This window comes from Micrasema longulum, unplaced genomic scaffold, assembly GCF_059751315.1.
Source record: "Micrasema longulum isolate JH-2025_06_02 unplaced genomic scaffold, ASM5975131v1 h1tg001670l, whole genome shotgun sequence".
Taxonomy (NCBI): Eukaryota; Metazoa; Arthropoda; class Insecta; order Trichoptera; family Brachycentridae; genus Micrasema; species Micrasema longulum.
In genome coordinates, this window is record NW_028278849.1 from 123,232 (window position 1) to 147,094 (window position 23,863).

At 31.3% G+C, this 23,863-nt stretch overlaps 1 protein-coding gene across 2 annotated transcripts in view; it reads left to right on the forward strand.

Moving 5' to 3' along the window:
- The window catches only part of TfAP-2 (transcription factor AP-2), a 166,398-nt gene that overhangs the window by 107,980 nt on the left and 34,555 nt on the right, over positions 1-23,863 (forward strand). For both annotated transcript variants that reach the window (XM_088237215.1, XM_088237214.1), the window contains exons 2-5: positions 6,317-6,505; positions 7,425-7,598; positions 15,194-15,361; positions 17,541-17,595. In XM_088237215.1, the coding sequence (XP_088093341.1) occupies positions 6,317-6,505; positions 7,425-7,598; positions 15,194-15,361; positions 17,541-17,595 (586 nt within the window). The remainder of the gene's footprint in view (positions 1-6,316; positions 6,506-7,424; positions 7,599-15,193; positions 15,362-17,540; positions 17,596-23,863) is intronic.

A 23,863-nucleotide genomic window follows, 5' to 3' on the forward strand; every position in this document is an offset into this window, starting at 1 on the left:
AATAAAAAAATAAAATAAAATAAAACCTTTTATTATTTTTCTCATCCATTTTTGAGAAACTACGCCGTGCAATTAGATGGTCTAAGTTTTACCGCGAATAGATGACACTTTTCATATCAAATTTCCTGCAGCACTGAACTTTAAATTATTTTCTCGGAAGCTAGAGACCCTTAAATTAAAACCAGTAATTTACGATGCAAATTTTAAATTGATATCAGAAAACGACTGGTTTTGTAGGAAATTGTCGCAAAGATAAATAGTTCTCACGCTCAGAATTTACATTAATTTATTTGCTTTCCTTAAAGTTTCTAAATACGTTTAAGATGACAGTATTCCATCCAACAAACTCTCTAAAAAAACATTTAAAAAAACAAATTTTAAAAAACTACAACTTTTTCATTCATTTTTGCAGGAGGCATTGGGCTGTTTTTACACCTTAGTAAACATTCACCCGGCCCGATAAAATAACATAGGCTGATAGACTTTTATTGTATTATATGTTTTTTTTATTTTATTTTATATAAAATAAAATAAGAAAAAACTATGTATTTATTTTTTTTAATTTTTATCACATCTTTTACTTTATTTTTTAATATGCTGTTTTTTTCTTTTCTTTCTTTAAATACGCTTTTTGCTATACAACATACATTCATTTTTTTATTATGACTTTAAATATGTTTCTTACTATGTATTCTGTTTTTATGTTTTTACTGCATTTATTACTTTGTTTTAATAATTTATTTTTTTTGCTACGTTTTTTTTAATACATTTTTTACTATGTTTTTACTACATTTTTACTATGTTTTTACTACAATTTTACTATGTTTTTACTACAATTTTACTATGTTTTTACTACATTTTTTACCATGTTTTTACTCCATTTTTTACTTTGTTTTTCACTTTGTCCTGTATCTTTATAACTGTTTCTATAAATTGATTACTGTTTTTTATATTTTTTTGACTGAACGGGGTAAATAGCCCTAGTTAGACAGTCAAAGCAACTTTACATAAGTTATAATTTTGTGTATGTAATATAATGATAATAAATAAATAAATAAATAAATAAATTTATTTTCTTTTATTCAGGAAACATACAGTACGGTTACATTATTGTATATTTTACACAGTTAGACTTAACTCTAATGGACCAGTAAAGTTTATTATAATTATATCTAAGGTTATCAATGAACTATTTTTAATACAATAATAATAAGTAAAAAAAGAGAAGGAATAAAAACAAAAATGGAAGTTGTTTAAAAATTTAAATCAAAGTATTTTAAAGTTTGTAGTTAGTATTTACAAATGGAAAAAATATTTAAAATAAAGAAAAAAATTGTAAAAGTAATTAAAAGGTAAGAATTAAAATAAAGAATGAAAAACATGCTCAGATGTAAAAAAAAAACATTTTAAAAAGAAAAACACAAATATACTTACATATTTTATTAGATTAAAAAAAAAGGTGAGAAGAATCTTTAAATGAAATATAAGACACTGAATTTGAGTAATGACACATTATAGTAAGAGCAGCAATATATTGATTTTAAATAAATATATAATATAAGTAATTAAAAGTAGTTTAAAAGTATAAAAACATTGACATGCAGCAGAGAAAAAAGAAAGAATAACAGGTATAGCAAGTAATCCATAAAATTTGAAAAAGCAATATAAGGAGAAGATATTTCATTGATATTTTTCTTATGTGTTGCTAGATTTATTTTTAGATATACATAAACAGTAATAAAAAGTAATAAAAAGTATAAAAAAACATGTTAATGCAGCAGAGAAAAAGAAAGAATAAAAGGTAGAGCAAGTAATCTTTAAAATTTATATATTCAAGTACATGGTTTATTCTTTTATTTAATTGTAGTTTTTTTCTCTATTTTTCTTTTAAATATTTCAAATTATTTTATTTAGTTTTGTTGAGTTTTTTTCTTTGTTTCTTCTTAATATTGTTTTTTTCTTTATTTTTTCGAAGCACCAAAAACAAAAAAGTATATGTTCTTAATTTTATATTTGTACAATTTTGCACCCGATGACCAACTAACATTTTATAGTTTATCGGGACAAATATGTTTTAATACTACATGTTTTTATTCTTATAATGTTTTAATATTGTAATAACATGTTTATTTTATTAAATAAATACTCATATTATTGTTATTAATTATATTATTATGCAGAAAACAAGAAAGACTTGGCATGACCAAACCCAACAAATACTTGAATATGGGCATTTCAAAAGTCAAAATAATCGGATTGCGTCCATGAGAAGATGTACGGAGTATGGGTGTAGAGAAATGGTATGTGTGCAAATACAATGTGACACTCTTTCCCCTCTGCCTACCCCAAGTTTGACATTTACATAAATATTTAAGTATATTTTTTTTCACGTAGACTGTGTTCTTAAGTATATTATTACACGACATATAATATCCTGTCATCCGGCATTTAAAACACAAGCCTCGAGGCTTTCTCAATTACCTTCAAAGTTTATTGCAACTAATTGCATAATTAAAATTACATGCAAATTTGCTCATATCATATAACACAACAAATAAAAAACGACACTTATCGTTGAAAACCAGCGTAAAGATTCTATTCAACGTTAATTATACGTATATTAAGATTATAATATGAGATAATTTTATCACCTAATGGCCAAACGTAATTATTTCAGCATATCGGATTTACGAAAGTCAAAAAAAGTCAGAATTCACCCATTAATAGGACAATTCGATTGCTGAATACTGCTTCTGCGGATAATATGGATCTATTTTTCTGCACAAATCGGCAGTTTCGCAGCTATCCGCTTTCTATTCACTAACTTCTAACTTATATTTACAGTCTGCATTGCGTGATGGGTTAAACAACCCGTAAAGAAATGCAGACTACAACATTGTTAAATATATTAAAATTATTTTTTTATTATTTATTTATTAACTTATTTGTGTTAAGGTAAAGAAAAACTTATTTGTGTTAAGGTAAAAGAGCTTTTAAATTAATTAATTTAAGGCTTTTGACTGATTCAATTATTTAGGATACAATTTTGGGGGTGTGCTTCGTAGGTTTAGGATGACAATTCAAATTAAACATCGTATAAAGGGCTATATTGAAAGGTTGTTCGATTTTTGATCAAAGGATCATTATTTTCTTAAACTTTCCTAATGTGCTATATGTCCATATTATTTTCTTTAAACCCTTTATTATCTGTACGGTATTTGTATGGTACGTCTCCACCGGTAGACATAATGCTTTAAATAATATTTATAATAGAAAAACTGCCATTTTGTTTTTAATGAGCTTCCGCATTTTGTTGGGTATTTTTGTTTTGAATTTGTCAAAGATAACTGTAAATAATGAAGAACGAACATCTTCATTTATTCTAACACGTTGTCTGATAAGCAAGCCGTTATTATTCAATAAGTTTGATGTCTTTTTAAATCACTGACACGATAATTAACCTGTCAGGTAAATTCACAACGAACACGGTGTTCGAGTGTGTACAAGAGAGGAAGTGTATGTACGAATCGAAAGTGGGAAAAAATATGTTCTTAATCTTATCTGTCAAACTCGTGTAAGTATTAACCTCTGCAGATTGACGTTAACCTAAGGCTGTCAATTTCAAATTTAAATAAAGAATTAGGAACGTGTTTTGACAGCTATGCTGATTTTGAAATTGGCAGAAGAATTCAAACCAATTGCGTAGGCGCTCGGAGACAAAATAACTTTATATTAGAGTGATGTCATAATCATTATATTTTCAAGTTAATACCTACATATTTACATTCCTTTTTAAGGCGATAAACCTTACACAATTCAATTATTCATATTTAAACAGGGGGGTATTTAGTATTTAATTTTTATTTCATTTAACTTTAAAAAAATATAAACTGTTTAGTATATCCTTAACCCGAAGCCAGTTGCAGTCTCATCACAATGGGAATATTCAGATCATTTTAATTCATTTATTTAAATATAACAAATACATTACAAACATACATTTAACACGTAAAATACATGAAAGATATGCACGTTATGTGCTGTAAATAATTATTTATTGATATGTTGTGATGCAAACTGTTCATCAATTTAAATAATTTATTTAGTTTATTATTATTTTATAAAAAAATGATATTTTATTTATAATTTTGATAATTCGTTTCGAAATTGCATATGACACAATAAATTATTTTCATAATTTTCATGTCCGGACTTGTTAGATAAATCCGTGTTAAGTCGAGATTGTAAAATACGCAATCTTTCAAGTGACATAAATACATTAAGCATTTATATTAAAACATATTATTCTGAAATACATGTAAAAAAAAAACAGGTTGTGGTCCCGTGGCTAGCGTCGCGGACTCACGGATCAGAAGTCCGAGGTTTGCACCCCAATCTAATACAACTTGGTTCCCATTTTCTAATAGTGAATTATTTACAACTCGTCGAAAATGGCCCCCAAAATTAAAATATTTGGGTAAATTATAAGATTGCAAATATAAGAATTTTTTTTTTTTTAAATACAGTGATGATTTCGATTTAGATTTATTTTATACCACGCCGCTGATTAATTATTAAGTCCTGTGTTTTAAAAAAGAATTAATTTTTAAAAATTCTAATCATCATTATTTCTTCACTTTTGTTTTAACTCTTTACTCTTTTGTGTATAGTTAAAAAAAAATATTGTTTACTATTAATATTTATTTAAACCATGGAGTAAACTTTCTTTTTAAAGCACTTTCTTTTTCTATTCTTCTCTTTTTTTTCTTCATCTTTTCCTCTTTTTTAAAACAGCTATTTTCTTTAATTTACCTTTCTTTTAAATAAGTAAATATTTATATTTGTTACAGATGTAATATTATTTTTTTCATAGAATATATTTCTTTCATTTAAAAAAAACTAAAAAAATACAACAAATTAACATCAATTTTTAAATCTATGACTTAATAATTTAAGTGAAATGTTTGAAAAGCTGGACGTGTAATATGACTAAATGAAATAAATTAATTCCCAATCCAGATCTGCACCGGAATCAAATAATTCATGTAGTGTTTTGACGTTACCTACTGTGCCGAATTGATTGAATCGAAATGATTTTGATTTCAATGTAGATGCTTTCTTATGCATCATTTCGATTACATCTGTCGGAGGCCAATCGATGAAACGGTAAAATACTTAATCACAAAATACTATGCTATGACTACAGTAACGCACAAAAGCATCAGACCATACTATCGATTGTTTCTGAACGCATTGCGGCGTCCATCTCCAGGGTTGATGTAGGAGGGTAGGTTGATATGATCCACCCCTGAATTATTTCACGCGGATAACAAAAAGGTTGGCACTTAATTTATCAACGAAGTCTTCCTGTATCTAAATCACAATGGATGCTACTGTCGGTAATAATCGACGCGATACAATTTTCTCTTACTCTTTGACTTAAATGCATGCGATTATTCAACTCAATTATATTTATGTAAAATAACATACAAAATTGTAAATTCAATATGGGATTGCCCTGAACTATTATCTATCATCAACTTCAGGGTGCCTGAAAGAATGATTAGACAGGTGCCTTCGTTTTGTAGCAACAATTCACGGACAGTGTATACTTGTAATGCCGTATTAAATAGACTTCATGAACTCGGCAATAGTTATTCACACGTATCTGATATATTTAGTGTAGGGTATTGTTCCTTTAAAACAAACTTTTTGAACTTTTTCAAAGATTAATGGTAATTATATTTATTTAATCATGCATTTTATAATATATATATATATATATATATACAGTTTTTTGTTCACTTTGCCTACCGTTGCTCTGATATTTCATTAGCTTTCTGGTAGAACATTTGTATGACACCTGCCAACCACTCATCAACATAGAACATGACGTCATTGTCATCCAAAATCGTTCCTTGAGTTTTAGGAATAGCTGGTAGTCACTAAGAGTTAGATCAGGTGAACACGGGGTTCAAATTCAATTCAATTCAACCAATTCAAACCCAGCTTGGTGAATAGCATCCTTTGCTACTAATGCCTTTTGAGCTGGTTCATGCGTGGTGGTATGTAGATGAATGGTTGGCAGGGGTTGGACAAATGTTTAAGCAAGAAGCTATAGCAATGTTGGAGCATCACGGAAAGAAGTCGAAAAATATGGTATCTACAAGATTTTTTTTACATCCACATTCAAATAGGTCAGGGATTGAGTATACCAATCGACCCTCGTATTCAGTAAGAGTTGATTCATCGGCTTTTTTAGTGTTATCGTTGATTTTGAATTTAAATCTAACGGATTTGTCTGCTTTGTTTCCAGGAGCGGCTGACAGGCCACGGCGGTATCGCGGCCGTCAGCGCGTACCCGTCTGCGCATGCGCACGGGGGCGCGCGCGGCGGGGGCGCGCAGCCCTCGCACCACCAGCCGCCCCCGACCGCCGCCACCGACTTCCAGCCCCCGTACTTCCCCCCGCCCTTCCACCACGCCCCGGCGCAAAGCCCACCTCAGGTAACTGACCGCTTTACAACTGTCTATATAATTATTCTCCTTATCAATGCAGGCCCTGTCACTGTCCACAAATAGGCGATATTTCTAGATATCATCATCATCATCATTCCCTTTCCGCACCTAGTGGTGCATAGGGCACTGCATTGGTCCACCAAACGCCGTGTATCTTGATCATTTTTGTTACATAAAGGTAAGATGATCAGTCCCACGCCTCAGATACCAGTCCAGAGACAATGATATATTCAAGTGTAAAAACACATTTTTAAATAAATATTTCATGTCAACCATGTCAGGAATCGAACCCGAGACTTCATGCATGGTAGGCTAAGGCGCTGATCACTACACCATGGGGCTGACTGATATTTGAGATCCTAATTAACCAAAGACCAGAGGGCCGATTAAGTTAAGCTCGAAGGGTCAAACTCTCTAGCATAAGTTAATTCTAACGGAGTTCTCCAGGTTTCGCATTTGGGACCCTTATTATTTTTACTTATCACTCTTTACAAGCCTTTTTTGGACGTCTGAGATGAGAGTACTACGCACAATAGTTAAAAGGACTCTCGGGGACAGTGTAAAATTCTGAAAAAATATATTCCTGGCAGATAGAAGACATCATGAGATGGGGCAGAAAAAGGCGGTGGTACTGAAGACACCACGTGGATATGTTAGATAATACAAGAATTACGAATATGTTTGCCTACATTATACCCTCGGAACATCGCCTACCAGTTAGACCTCCAAAAATTTGAACAAATAACTGGTACTCCACCTCCTTAAAGAACGGCTCCTATTCAAGAACAGATCAATAATCTAGAACAAGTAGAAGAAGAAGAAAACCCAACACTAATTAATTAGCATGTACACTTGCATCCTTTCAGTTATTAGTGTGTAAATTCATTAGAATTTTCTCTTCTTTCAGCAGAACCATGGTCCCTTGGAGTACTTGTCCGCAGACCCCTACGGACAGGCTCTGGGTCCTCTCCACCACGCAGGATCCCTACAGCATCACTACTCCCAGCTGGCGTCCTTACGCCCTTCACAGGATCAACTCCTGCACAGAGGCCACAGAGATGCCGAGCTACAAAACCACGTGGTAAGTCTTACAATCCTTATGTTATTTATCTGCCATACGATAGCATTTCATAACTTTTTAAAGAAACTCTTGAGTTGAACGAGCTACGCGTCGCACCTAAGTCTAGGGTACCATTCCCAGTGATTAATATATATTTATTTAAAAATAAATATTTACGTTATTTTGCCTGTTTCATAGACACCCTGATTCAGTCCCATTAAGTGAAGAATTCACTTCCCTCTTTTCCTCAGTCTAATGAAGTATATTTGATTTACTTCTGGATTACCTTTTTTCTGCACAAAGTGGCCATGGCTAGAAAATTACAGAAGGCTCTTTTGAGCAGCTTTTTTCGTTTAACAATGACCAATTTTTCCTTGTATCCACGTAGAGTAGACTTAAGCTCTTAGATGAGTCTGTAATTCATCGCTCAATGTGATAAAAAAAATCATATTAGCTCTCTTAATAAATTAAAAAATAAATATTTAATGTTGATCTCGTCAGGAAACGAACCTGGGATATCTCATACATAGCCGGAGGGGCCAACCACAACATTTCATTTGTATTGACAGCAAAAAAGTTGTTCTGTGTGATTTCATCTTTATGCCATTATTACAACATTTTCAGTCAAATTAATTTATAATTTTCTTATCAAATTATCTCTTCGCATATTTCAGAATGAAGTTTTATCAGACTTTCTCCGAGCAAGGAGAGAAAATGATCTAATATTAAATATTTAATAATGTGTTTATACTGTATACATTGTACGTATAATAATATCTCATTTCCCCTAACTAGACCATAATAATATGCCGCACGAGCCGACGCTGTAATTTCTTGATAAATAGTTCGCATTGTTGGCGATATTAACATACGAATTTTCCCTTATTATTATGTCTTAGATTCTTAGACACATGATCGTAAGAAACCAGCGGCGGCTTGTAAAACTCAATAAAAATGTTTTTTGTATTTAGAAATAAATTACAATTTTGCATTAATTATATTTTCCCAATTACTACTCAGTGGTGCTATAATGCCACACCATGTTACACCAAATGTGGCGTATTTTAATAATTAGTTGCATAAAAGTTAGGTGACTAGTCTTACAGGGTTAGGGAGAATAAAATATTTCAGTAAATGCTGCGAATTACATTGAAAAAAATCACGTTAACCCTGGAACCTGAGCTTCAATTATGAACGCTATCTTCATCTGAACATATCGATAAGGTATACTTAACTTCTATTCTGTCTGTATGTTCTACCTATTTGTCATCTCGACATCATGTAATCGAATAGAACCAATGAATGTCCCCGAAATTTTAGTCCGCGTTCCTTACTTCATTGGCATTTAAAATAGTTCTCTTTTATATTTTAAATAGGCTTCTTTGATAAAAAGTGCCCACTTCAATGCGATTATAAACTCCAATAAATCCCAATTCAAGCAAAAAATGCTCGCTTGAACATGATTTTAATATGACTTTTGATAATTACCAAGATGGTATACCAAACGATCGTCGATATTTATCTACTTGTCGATTATAAAGCCGACTCTCGATACGCACACTCAGAAAGATAGTAAAACAGATGGAAAAAATATAATAACTATTTCTTTTTTTATAGTAGCAACTTTGTTACGCCTATATACTCTTATATGTTAATAGGGCAAAATCTAGAAATATTATTTTTTGCTTCTAGCCGCTCGTTTCCAAAGCCGACAGTTATGTCAAAATTAAATCCGACTTAAAAATTAACTTATTTCTTTCTCAGTCAAGAAAAGAGCATTTTCGACACCTCTTTCTGTTCGCGTTCAATCTTAGAATAAAACTGCCAAAGCTACACGCGATATTTGCACAGTGTAGTTGTTGCGGGTGAAGATGCTATGAATTATTCACTAATTTGTTGTAAAATTATGAAAAAGAATACATTATTGACTAATTTGTTGCATTTTTTAATTTTTGTGTCCTCTTGTTGTCTTCATTTGGAAAAAAAAAACAAACGCATTGAATTTGAATCGAGTCGTGGTCCCGTTGCTAGTGTCTCGGACTCACGGCTCAAAGGTCCGTGGTTCGAATCCCACTCTACCCCAACTCGATTCTCATTTTGAGTGAGTAGTGAGTTATTTACAACTCGTTGAAAATGGCCCTCAAAATGAAATATTTGGGTAAATCAAAAGAACAAAAATATTTCTTTTTCCTTTAAGAAAAAATAAAAATTGTTGTCACCCAACATACTAACAAAAGTTTATATATTTATTGTCAAAAGTCTTATTCTATAAAAAAAGTCTCCCGCTGTATAAAAATTGTAATATGAAACTGTTGTCTGGGGTCATTTTTCAATACAGTAAATTTGGTAAAAAGCGAACACAACTTATGTTAATAAGTTTAACACTAAATAAGTTTAAAATGAAGTTTTTTTTTATTAAAATTTTTATTGATACACCCTTCTATTTAACGAAATATTTTTACTTTTAAAATTCATATTCTACTGTTAATGAACATATTTTGTAAAAGTTGTCAGAGTCTTTTGTTTAGTTTTGTCTGGTAGTTTATTGTAAAATTTCAGTCCCTGGTTTATTAGTCTCGACTGTCTTTGTCTCGTTTTAGAAGGTTGTGTATGATATTTTTCTGATATTCTCATTTTGTGTCCATGTTTACTACAATTTTTTTTCAAGTCTTCGTCTACAATTAGATCAGTGGCTAATCAAATAGACACTATTAGAAACATAAACATGTTTTTCTTTTCTCTGCCCCTCTATCTCGGTTCATCCAGGGTCGGGCCTTTTTGTACGAGAACGCCAGGGTCTCTTGTCCTGGGTTGCCACTATGAAAACATATTGTGCCGCCAACTGCTTCACTTGTTTCACTTTCATTATTTGTTTATATAAGGAAAAAAATTGGCAAGGGTTTTCACGGCCACCTGACGCCAAGGCTTTCATCTTTCCAAAATGTGAGCGCCGCCGTTGACCTCGGGGGTTCTTCCGCCGCCATCTCTACTAAGAGCTCAAACTCAAAGCGCTGTCCCGACCTCGATTCAAATTTTGAGGGCTTTTATTAGGAGTGTCCGTCTCCTGCCTATCTCCTCACTAAAGCTATTTTATTTCACTGCCTTTCGAATACTCGAGAGAGATGTCAATGGACACTCCCCTATCCGCCGCGTGGAGACGCGCTCTCTAGAGAACAGGCTCCCCCGATTGAAAAATGTGAATAAAAATAAATCATAAATAATATAATAAATAAAAACAACTTTGTTTGTAACCACTTATTCATTATATTTTCTACCGACCGGTTTCAAAGCTTTACAAGCTTATTTATAAAGGTAAACTTAACTAACGAATTCTATCCTACTTTATGTTATCAATGTTTACCGCTGCGTATGGAGCTTATAAATCAGGTATTTTTATCTTGTAAAGGCGGGAATCGTAATGTGAGATGGATACGATCTTTAAAACTAGACAGGAGTGGACTAAAAAAAATATTATTTATTTGGTTATTTTTTTATTTTTTTTATTATGAATCACTTTTTTAATTTCTAAGATTTCCAAGTTGTTTAATTTTAATATTTTATTTTCAACGTGAAAAACTTTTAATTTCCCACCCTTACATGACAAAAAGACTTGATATATTAGCACCATACAGAGCATAATATTAACTAAACATTGATAAAATAAAATAGGCTGGAATTCATAAGTACGCCTTGATAAATAAGCTTGTGTAGCTTTGAAATCAGTCGGTAGTTTTTTTTTTTTTTTTTAATTTTATTTGTTTGTTTATTTTTCCATACATGTACTTACATAAAATTTTAATAATAAAAATACACTTTAAAAATACGTTTTAAAATTAAGCTCGATGCTCGATGATCAATTAAATATAATTGGTTTCAAACTAAGTTGTTTTTATTTATTTTATTATAATAAATAACCACAAAGTTAGTACTTCAAATATAAAATTTATAAAAATAAATCAGTTTGGTACACAGGTCTTCAATAAGAAATGAAATTATTTAAGGTGTTTTTAAGGAAGAAATAATATCATTTAGTTCTTTGACATGTTTTTTTTAATATTCCTCAAATATATTTTTTAATAATCATACAAACGATTGATTGATTTTTTTAGTATGTAGAATATATGCTTTTTTTTATTGTAATTTGATTTTTATTTAAGAATAGCTATACATTTGTGTGCCGTCTGTTGTAACTCTCGTCTTTTTTCGCATTTCATTAGAATCAAAATTATCCTTTAAAAATATAAACCAACAAAATTTAAACAAATCAAGTACAGAACAAAGCCTTCAGAATTATTTTGAAAATTAACGAATGCACAAGGGTAAACTCGCTGTTAAATTAATGAAAAATATTTACATAGACAAATAATATTTTACAATACCATGATACTTAAATATATTAATTATAACCTATATTATATTAAATATATTATTAACTCTAAAAAACAAAAAGAATTTAGAAAAGTAAAAAAATCAAAGTCAACTAGAACCTGATTATAATACCAGAGATAAGGAAAAAATCAGACTCCCTTTTAGAAAAAAGCTTAGTTCCAAAATTCAATTTTATGTAATGCAGTAAAAATATATTATGATATGGAAATGAAAAATTGGAAAGAATAAAAATATGAAAATTCAAACAAAAGATTTAGACTTATGGGTTTAACAGTTTCTAAATAATTTATATATATGTATATGTATATACTATTTAATTATAAGAACAATCATAAAAATATATTTATGTGTGCCTTACTTCAAGATTAAAACTATTTTAAAAAATTTATACAAAAATCAATGAAAGATAGATTTATCATACCGTTTGTAAAATATTACACCCTTTAATCTACCCTTATACATTTGCCCAAGATAAACACTATCCACCCCTTTCTTAACATCTTAAACATTTCATATTTCAAATTCCGTGGTGTATTTTTAAATCGATATGATATTAGGGCTGTTTTTAGAACCCTTACAAGATGTATGAATATTAGTTAGCATGGAGTTATTTAATATTTAGGGTAGGCGTAGAGGATAGAACGCCACATCACTCTATATTTGCGAACATTATACATGACACTCTATATTTGCGAACATTATTTTACTATTATATCAAATTGCATTGTAGTATTGGCAAATAAGCATTTCATACAAAAATATTTTCATTTCAATACGTATCTATAACAAATCACAGAGAAACATCAAATTATCAAGACACTACCGGCAAAATCCTAACACAGATCCTAACATGATCCCTATCGAACTCAGGCGAAATTACTTTTTGTCATAGTACTGAATTCCTCGCAAAAACCATTTTCCTAATACCAACAGTAGAAACAATCCTATGCAAAGACCTCAATCGTCCTAACAATCTCTCAGACCTTAAAGCAGACGAAACGGGTCCTCGAGCATGGTCGGCGCGTGGTTCTCTTGAGTTAGTCTACTATTTAGATTTGTAATTTACCATTTCCCTTCTATGGGACAAGAACAACACAGACGGACAAGAGTTCAGTTCAGACAACCAATGCTAGTACCCAAGTATGTATCCTTGGGTACTAGCATTGGTATTGTATAGTATACATAGATATTCGTATTATTCCGCAAAATCCATTTCAAGATGAGGCTAATCTTCTTAAAAGTCTTCTGCCAGTATTTATGCCAAATAAAGCGATGAAATTCACCCCCGTTTCCCCTTTCTATGGAATTTTCAAATCCCTCCCTCTTGCTCCAAGACGGGAGGAATTCGGGGTCAAAAATACCTCGGGGCAAAATCTATTCAATACACTCTGGCTGGCTTGTTGACTGTGCGTTCGCCCGCAATCCCTAAGTTATCGCGTGAGAAATGTACGGCTTTTCCTGTGGTTATAGTTAAGCTTCGCCAGTTTTGAAAATTTATCCGGATAATTATTTTCGAGAGTGCTTTTTCTTGCGAGCTATCAAATTAACTTAATGTGTCTATTTAAAATTATTCTCATACATTCAGCAGTGTGATGTGATAATATTATTCATCAACCCAGATGGTGGACGCTGTGATGCGAAACCAAACGTCGGGAAGAGGTGCTAACGACAAAATGACATAACCCTAAAAAATTCATTGTGAAAAATATTTCTTACAAATTAATGTACAAAAGTAAACAAAATCTAGATTGCGCCAAACTAATAATAATAAAAATATATCGGCGCGCTTCCTATACATTTTTTTAAAAATAGTAAATAATCACAAAATAACAAATAAATACAAAAACAAACATCGACAAAAAACCACTGTGAAAATTAAACAACACAAATATATTTGGACTGGATAAACACAACTTTACACCTTGAAATTTTGATTCTTGATGAGGAAATCCTTCAATCGTTTGCTTCTTTGCTGCAAACTGGTAGAGTTCTTTACATCGACAGGAAGCTTTTCTAATAGCTTTGGTACAATATATTCTGTCGTCCTGCTTCCATATAAGCTTTGTGCTCTAGACTCTACCAGTTTCATGGCTGTTATCGATCTTGTTCCATTTTGGTGACTGACCAGGGTTTTTTCCTCATCAAAATGCTTTATTATAAGCTGAAAGTGGTAAAGTTGCTTCACCGAAAGTATCCCACAATTCACAATGCTGAAATAGAATTGTGTTATCTTCTTAACTTTATAACTGTGCATTAAAGATAGGCTGGAGGTTGGGCTTATCCAGAGACCAATATACGTATAAGTTAGATATTATCTTAAATATATCTTCTTTTTAAGACCGTCGAAACAAACCCGACCTTCTAGTCCTATTTAAAATTCTCAACTCACTTCTTGATGCGCCTAAACTACTGAGCTGAATTAAATTATATATCCCAACTAGACACCTCAGACAAAACTTACTCTTTTATACCGTTAACCATAGAACTAACTATGGTTTTCATTCCCCTATGCCCAGAGTTCTTAGGTCTTCCAACAAACATAACAGTCTTGATTTCTTCGATAACAAGTTGTCTTCTTTTAAACGATCACTGAATCAAATTCAATTATAAACACCTCTCTCCCTCTTCCACTCCCACCGAATCTACTATATACCCTTGCGTCTTTCTACTTTCCTTGATAATAATTTTATATGTGTAAATATGTCCTTAAAATGCCCATTCGGCGTATATATAAATAAATAAAATTACATGGGAGTATCGATCATAAGTGAGAAAAATTACTTTGCTGCTGTCGTTATTCCGATAAATTAGAGAATTGAATTGTACGGCGAAGTTTCTCGAAAATATATGAAAAAAAGGAATAAAAAAGATTTTAATAAAAACGATCTGATTTGAACGACGTCACTTGTTCCTTTGAATCAACCAATGATAAGAGTGTTGTGATAGATTTCCGGTTTACGGAAAGCCAATCCACCAATCAGCAGATCTCATCGCAGAGAACTTGTGACGTCACACGCGGAGTAATTTAAAAAAATTACAAAACTCAAAAAAAATAAAATGCTGATAATATTACCAGTGTCACTAGAAACAATAATCTTGCATGTCACATCTTCCAAATCTAACTATGGCTTTGATTCCCCAATGTCAGAGACCCCTTCTTTATTCACAATTGACTGTCGTGGAAATTCTACTTTTTGTGGTATTCTCATTTTACATTTTCTCTCCAGCTTCACAACTCCGGCTTCTCGTACGGCGGCGACAGGGGCCGGGACTTCGGCGGGGGCGGCGGCGGGGGCGGAGGGGGCGGAGGCGGTGGTGGCAGGTCCATCCACCACGAGCATCACGACCCCCTCTCCCTGCACCAGGCGCTGCAGGCGGCTGTGGACGATGGACAGGTAACTTCATCATTTTCATAATACCACCGATTTATTTTAATGGTCCCGATGAACTTAACCTTTCCCTCCCTAAGCATCCAAACATTACACATGATCTGAACGGGGGACCAAACGACCCCAGCGCCTACTTGTATATGGCATCAGGAAAATAAAGCGTTGGAAGTGTTTACGACCGTGCAATTATTTATTCATGTTTACGCGTGCACATATTTTACTCATTCGTGTATTTTATTCATTCTTGTACCGAATAAAGTGAAATTGACCAAATCGGTATATGGGGGATTCGAATCCTCCCTTTGGTCCGGCTAGGTAAATTGTCTTTATTTAGGTACATAATTGTTTTGATGGACTCGCTGGTCTTGATGTACTTAATTTTTTAAAATTATTATTGATTTTACGGGTTACTTACATTTAACCAAATATTTTTACTTTTAAAATTCATATTCTACTGTTAATGATGAATATTTTTAACATCTTTTGTAAAGGTTGTCTGAGTCTTTGGTTTAGTTTTGTCTGGTAGTTTATTGTATAATTTCACTCCCTGGTTTATTAGTCACGATTGTCTTTGTCTCGTTTTAGAAGGCTGTGTATGATATTTTTCTGACATTCTCGTATTGTGTCTATGTTTTCATCATTTTTTTCAAGTTTTAGTTCTTTGTCTTCATCAGTTGCTAATTTATGAATAAATTTGAAAGATTCTATTCCAAAGAGTTCCATTATATTTAATTCCTTAGTTTGTTTGAAGAGTTCTTTAGTTGCTGTTAGATATGGGAGGTCATATACTAATTTTAATATTTTATTTTGCGGTATTTGTAGCCTGTTTATGTCATTTTGGTTTCTTGTTCCCCATAGTTGTTGCATTTAACACATTTTAGATTTGACGTAGGCTTTAATTCTTAATAATCCTAGTAGATTTGTTTATTTAAAAAAAAGGTAAATTCAGTATTGTAAAAAAATATTCTTGTTGTACTTGATAGTCTTTGTTTGGTGGTTATAATGATTTATTTTTGTACTTAGATTTATATTTATGTTTGGTAGTTATATGACTACGCTGTGGCGATGAATTTTGTAGCATTGATCAACGTAATAAATAGGCTTTAAGGATTTGACAATATTAATTAATTCGATTGGGTCTTGCTGGATAACTTACTTTTGATCGATTTGATAACCTTGGTAGATTTTATAAACTCGATTTTGATTTATTTATTCATTTTTCCATTATAAACCATCATTAATAATAAAAATAATGTGACCTCACTGGGGTTACCCGTGCCGAGGACACGTAACAATATACTTTTTTTATATATTTACATGTGATAATATACAAAGAAGTCTTTATATACAGAGGTAATTAACAAAATGTTCAGACAGTTTTAAACACTACGTATGTATGTTAATATTTCATTTAAACATTTACATATGTTATTTATATTATAAAACGCACAATAAAATAAACGAAAACATAACATAAACTATACATTTGCGGAGCAGTTGATTTAATATTGGTTTATTTATAATGTTTAAAAGATATTGATTATCTAAATAGTTTTCAAAATTATATATACTCATAGTATTGTATTGTACATGGGAATGAGTATTGAAATTACACATTAAAATTTCCGCTATTTTATATAATCTCAAAATTAAAAAGTTATCTTCATATTAAAAAATTTCATGATTTTCAGTTTTCTTTTCATGGGTGTCTAATATTTCTAAAAAAACATTAAATTATATTAGATTCTGTTACCCTTTTGAGATTATATTTTTCAATTCAATTGAAATTTTATATTCTATAACGGAACAAAAAAAACACCCCTCCAAATATATCCAATGGATACGATAGGAATTCAATATTCCAGCTAAACTGGCCAACGATACAATAATGTATTATGATTCTTAAGTTTATTAAATTCCTCATAATATCCAGCATACCCACCCACCCCTTATTGTGAAATAAAAAATATTAATCAATTTTCTCGAACAATGTACCCCGGTTATTTAAGTTTGAGATAATATTTCTTAGTACCTTCATTCTAACTAATTCTTCAATATTTTGTCCATGTGTTTTTCTTTTGAAAATTTGATTCTAATCAGTGAATGCAAAACATTAGCTAGACAAAATAAAAATAACATGTTTTTTATATTAAGATATCAATTTAAATAGTATTTCATATTTCAGAATACCGGTTTGGACGACAATACAGGGTTCATGTCAGATTTGCCCCTTCTTAAAAGTAAGTATTTATTTTTATTTAATTATTTTAAACAAACATTTAGGTCCAATGAAAAATTTGATATGATTTTAGAAAAAGAAGACTCCTCATAATATTTTAATTAAATTAGTTTAATTAAATACATTAAAAAAATATTCAATATATTAAAACAATAATAATAATCATGGTTTGTTAAAAAAATAACTATTTCTTTATCTACTACATACTCACTTGGGTAATAGATTTTGCTGGATCATGTCTAGTCTGCCCAACTAGGTACAACCTGTTTTAAGGCAGATATTTTTATGCAAAACAAACAATAACATTCCTACCCACTAGTTAATTTATCGTACAATTTTACAATATCAATTTATACTATTTATCATTTAATAATGTTCTTGAGTAAATTTTCCGATTTTTCTCTACCTAAAACCAGTAACCAATTTTTTACAAATTTATTTCATTGAATCCGGGTCATGGTTTTGTAATATTCAGTTAACATATTGAATATTTTGGGGCCCAGAAACCTGAAATTTCTTTGCCCGAATTCAGAGTTTGTGGTAGACCCCATGACTCATCCTCTAGTTTGACTTCTGGTAGTGTGGGAGTGTTTCTTTTGGGATTTGATAAAATAATTGCTTTCAAAAACATTATGATTCTAAAATATATAATTGCCTTATATCTAAGATCTCAAATTCCTCAAATAACTTGACGCTGAGGTATCTGAAGGGCTTTTTAAAAATAACTGTAACTATTGATTTTTGAGCAGATTCGAGTGATTTTAATATTGATTTATTAGTGTTTCCTCGTCCTATTATGCCATAAGTTATAATTGAGTTACATAAAATAAAATACATTTGTTTGGGTTTAATTACGGAAAAGATGTTACGTATCGACTTGAAGATATGAGAAAGTTTTCTATTTTTTTGTGTTATATATTCGATATGTTCTGTCCATTTAAAATATTTATCAATACTAAATATTTTAACATCATTCAGTTTTAAATCAATTCGAAAATTGCTAAGTTGAATTTCGCTTAGGGAAGATAAATTATGGATACTTGATTTTATTTTTTTTAAAGTAGATTTTAAACAAAAAAAGAACATTAACATGCAAATAGAAGAAAACGTGAAATATTTTTGTGTTGTTTTATACTGGATATTATTTTATGACGATTAAAAATCAACAAAAGATATTTTGAAAACATAACTTGATTAAAGCAACATTTTTAAGAACGTCACTGCATTGTATTTCTAACATTCTATATTCGAAATTTAAATACTGAATCTCATTCTAATCGTTAAAAAGGTGATCAAAATAGATCGCTACCTATCAGTATTGCCAGTGTAAAAAAAAACTGCATATTTTAATTACCAACTCGCCATACGACCTGCTCGGAACTTGGAATGTTTCTTTTTCAATTGTGAACGAAAGTACAACTCATTTAAAAAACATTGTGTCTATTCACAGGGCTGCATTTTTATTTCAAATGTCCGGTCAAATGATGTCATTAAATTTAAACTTTCAAAATAGATTGACAGTTCGTTCTAGAAATAATTTTCAATTCGATTTCATTATTAGTACAACAATGAAATTCGCCATCTTTGTGTTAGTTCGTTGAACGCCCGTGGTATTCATAGTATTCAACTACGTCAGGGGTCTACAATATTTTTGGTCCGTGGTCCGAATTCACTGTTCCTTAAAGTTTGACGGGTCAAGAAATTTCATCATTTTCATTCCGCACCCATTAGAGATAGAGCACTGCATTGGTAGAGCAAATGCAGCGTTTCCAATCATCTGTTACATGAAGGTAAGGTGATCAGCCTTCCATTCAGGAACAACGAAATATTGCAGTTCAAAAAAAATCACGTCCACCCTGCCAGGAATCAAACCCAAGACATCAAGAATGGTAGACAATTGCGATAACAACTATACAACGAGGCGGGCTTGTCGCCACTTGATTTCCTTATTTTTAAATTTTTTAACTATCGAGTCAAAAACACTCGTCTAGAATTTCGATTTTATTTCACTCACATAACTGTATTCTTGGGCACAGGGAATAATTTCAACGCGTATTCAAATTATGATTAAATTTCCTTACAAATATATATACATTTAAATATATCTTTTGATTTCTCAAAATGTCTTTTTAAATCCAAGTTTTTGGTCTAGATTTTCAAAGTAGTTACTATGTTGTTAATACTTACATAGTATTCACTGCATTTAGTGGTTACCTACCGCATTATATGGGACTCGTTGCACATTATTTATTCAGTGTGTTTCAATCAAATTTTTTAATAAAATGCTTTTTTTCATAATGAGGTTTTAAAATTTACCATAGTTACAAAATACAATTATAACATTTCTTGACTTAAATATTTTCAAAAAAGTTTTGAAAGTAGGTATAAACTATTTTTTTTTAAATAAACAAACTTCTTATCAAGCTCTTTCCTTGTACCCTTTTCAATATAAAAACAAGTTTTAAATTGCTATTTTTTTTTATACTTACGCACCCACTCACACGCACCTTCACCCTCATTCATTGGCACATACCCACATTCACATACTCACACATACAAACGTCACGTGACGTTTGATTGTATGTACAATTACGTAAACTTTTTTCTTATATATTATGTATTATTAGATTTAAGTGGATTTTTTTAATTGGCTCTTGTATTGTTTTATATTTCTACTTATTTTTTTATGAAATACTGTAAAAATCACAAATAAAATAAAATAAATTAATTAACAGAGAAGAAAATGTGGAAATCACGTCATTTGCTGTGATTTGATTGTGGGGGGGGATTTTTTTAATCCACTTGATTTCCCCGTGGTTTTATTAGTCCGTGCATTTTCCTGAGGTCCTGAATTTGACTCTCGGGAAGATTTCGAGATGAACATTTATTCAATAGGTTGATATTTACTAAATTTTTTTTGTCCTCGGACTCGGCAATAAAGAGTAAGACTGGAAGCCGACCGTAGTTTGGAAACCCCCGATTTAGAACAGCATCACGGTGCCGTTTGAATTTTGAAATTGGAATATTATTAGTCTTGCCAGGTGTTCACGTGTGATCACAAATTAGGTACCTACTGATCTGTGGCCAGTACCAACTCTACACATTTAAACCACAACCATTTCAAATGATAGAGACATTAAAATTAACTTGTTCAAATATCGTTCGTTTATTTTTACGAACCAAATTGGAAAGATTTGTTCATTCAATTTATATATTTTCTTCTTATCTGCACTCAGTGTTTCATAGGGCACTGCATTAGTACTCCAATAAGGAAGTTCAGTGTCTTTTTTAAATTTGTTATAAACTATTAAACTAAGCTAATTTTTTTTTTTTTTACATATCGTATTATCAGCGCTATGATTTTTAAAGTTTTGTATTTCTGAAATAACTCCGCATGTGACGTGAGAGGTTGTTCACTGTTAGTACTTCCCATCTCACTCTTGCACAATCAAAATCATATTTCGCTCTCGTCCCCTCTCATACGATACGAATGAATTAACGAAACGAATAACTTTCAGAATAAGGCCACAAAAAATACTTGGCACCATAGTATTAAAAAGAGTCCAGAAACCGAATACGCTCATCAAACAGAAGGCGACTAAACTACTCTTAAAGGAGTAGTTTTATGCTGTGACCCATTAGTTTCTTTGAAAACGTCGTACAGTACGCAACTTCCGATTTAAATTAAAATATGCCGTGTTGTGCCGTTTTAAAGTGTAGAAATACTGCTGGGATTTTCTCTTTAAGAAACAGAATGGGATCACATTTCATATGTAAGTAGCAAATGCATGTGTAAGTAGTAAAGGCATTACTTAATTAATTTATATTTCCATCTGTCAGTATGTCAAAAAAAATAAATTGAAATTTTTTCAGTGTTGCCAGGGTAGTCAAGTTTTTTACGCTACTTTACTCATCTAATGAGAGAACTAATGAAAATTAGACCTCTCGGATTAAACAACGCCGTGGTGGACATTTGACCGGCATTATCTTCAAAACATCAAATATTATTTAACATGATATAAAAATATCCGTTTTATGTCAAATAAAATTTGTTTTATTTTTTTAGTTCAAAGTTCATTAATTAAATTACTCTTACTAATGACCTTTTACTTACCTACTATGTTGTGTCAATCAATGTTTCCGCCTGTACAATAAACTTTTAGAGATATTAACAATTTGTTTTTTTTTTGTTTTTTTTAAAATACTTATCTTACAATTGTGTTATGATTATATTTTTCGCGATCTGGCAACATTACGCGGCGACTTCACGCATGCGCGCGTCGAAAATGGGGCAAAGTGGGGGGGATTTTTGGACACAGTCCGATGTATTCAAATATGATTCTACGCTCCTTCTGTACTATTCTTAATTCTATGTTTGGTAGTATACGAACAGCGTATTTTTATATTATGGTTTAGTAATGTTTGAAAATAGTTCTCAATTGTCTGTATTCTAAACTTTCAAATATTTAAGTATCGAATTTAGAACGTAAAATACACTTTGCGGTTTTAAATGCGTATTCTTATTTGCATTTAAATTTGGTACAGTTACAAGTTCGATTAAAAACGGAAGCAATAAAATATAATAGTTTCTATTTCGTGCGTACACAGGCATCTATGTATTGGGTGTTACCACAAGTTTTGTCCTTTTTTTTTTAAATGAAGAGACAAGAACACATAGTGAAAAAAAAAATTAATAAAATTATAATTAAAATATGGGAATATATCGCGAGCTTTGGCAATTTTTCCCTCGGTTGAACGCGAACAGAAAGTGTCGAAAATGCTCACTTTCGTTTACTTGGCATTCCATTTCGAAGACTTGTAATCAAATTAAATAATATACCCAAATAATATTTTGGGTTTGTCCAAATTTTTGTAGACAAGGACTGGATTCAACTCAATGAGAGCTGTTAATTATAACATATTACAACAGAGATGGAGAACATTTTATAGAAGGTAATATTGAAGTCAGTGCATCTACAGGGCTTATGACCTGTCATTGGATGGTTTAGGTGGCCACTTTAAACACTATGTAACATTTACCATTCCGCCCATATTTGAACATCTATATTCCTTCAATTCTTTCGTCTTCACATTGAACGAAATGTTCAGAAAACGAGATTTCATCATTGTGCTATTTCCAAATAATATATTTTTGTTGAATTTGTTGCAACAGAGAGGGAAAACATTTTTGAGAAGGGAATATGGTCTAGGCATTTACAAGGCTTATGACCTATCATCGGCTGGTTTAAGTGGTTTTCAGGCGTTGCCAGTAGGTGAATTGATTTAGCCTTTCTTTTACTTCTCAAAAGTCAACAAATGGAAGGACTGAGGAAATGTGAATGTTCAATGGGCAGAATGGTGAATGTTACACCGTGAGTAAAATGGCCACTTAAACCAGCCAATGACAGGTCATAAGCCCTGTAAATGCCTAGACTTCCATATTCTCTTCTTAAAAATGTATTTCCCTCTCTGATGACTTCTGTGTTTTATTCACGTAAAAATTGCTTATTGCGATAATTTCTACGTTTATAACTTCAAAACGGCAAAAAAAGGGAACCTCGTGTTTTATCCTCTAAAGCACAGATATAATAAAGGTGTTTTTTTTTTATAAATCCAGAAACCGAAATTTTAAATTGCGTTAGCGAAAATTGATTTATTTATTGTCAAAAGTCTTATTCTATGAAAAATCTCCCCCTGCATAAAAATTGTAATTCGAAACTGTTGTTTGGGTCATTTTTCTACACCATAAAAACGCCATTCATGTGTGTTTTCTATAGATTTTTTTCATTCTCCGCACAGAAATTTGATACCTTTTCATTTTACATTGCGATTTCAATAGATACCCAATTAGCATTTTATAACACCTCTTTGGAACAACTTGTCAAAAAATGGCACGTTTTAGGGATTGGCATATTGTGTTTTTTATTATTAACATAAGCTACGTTTGTTTTTTCGCAAATTAAAAAATGAGCACCAAAGGAAAACAAAATGGTTATAGTCATACAAAATAAATTTTTCTTCTCTACAAGAGATTGTGTTTGCTCTTACGCTACACATTTTTTTTTTACAAGCCTTCAAAACGGAATGTCATCAGACAAACAGATAAAAGTTAGCACTTTCGACACCTTCTTTGTTCGCGTTAAATCGAGGTAATAAAGTAGTCAAAGCTTCTCGCGATATTTGCGCAGTTTTCGGTAAAGACATCATATTTATTATTTATCAGGCATCATTACGTAATGAGTTAAACAACGAATAAAGTAATGTAGACT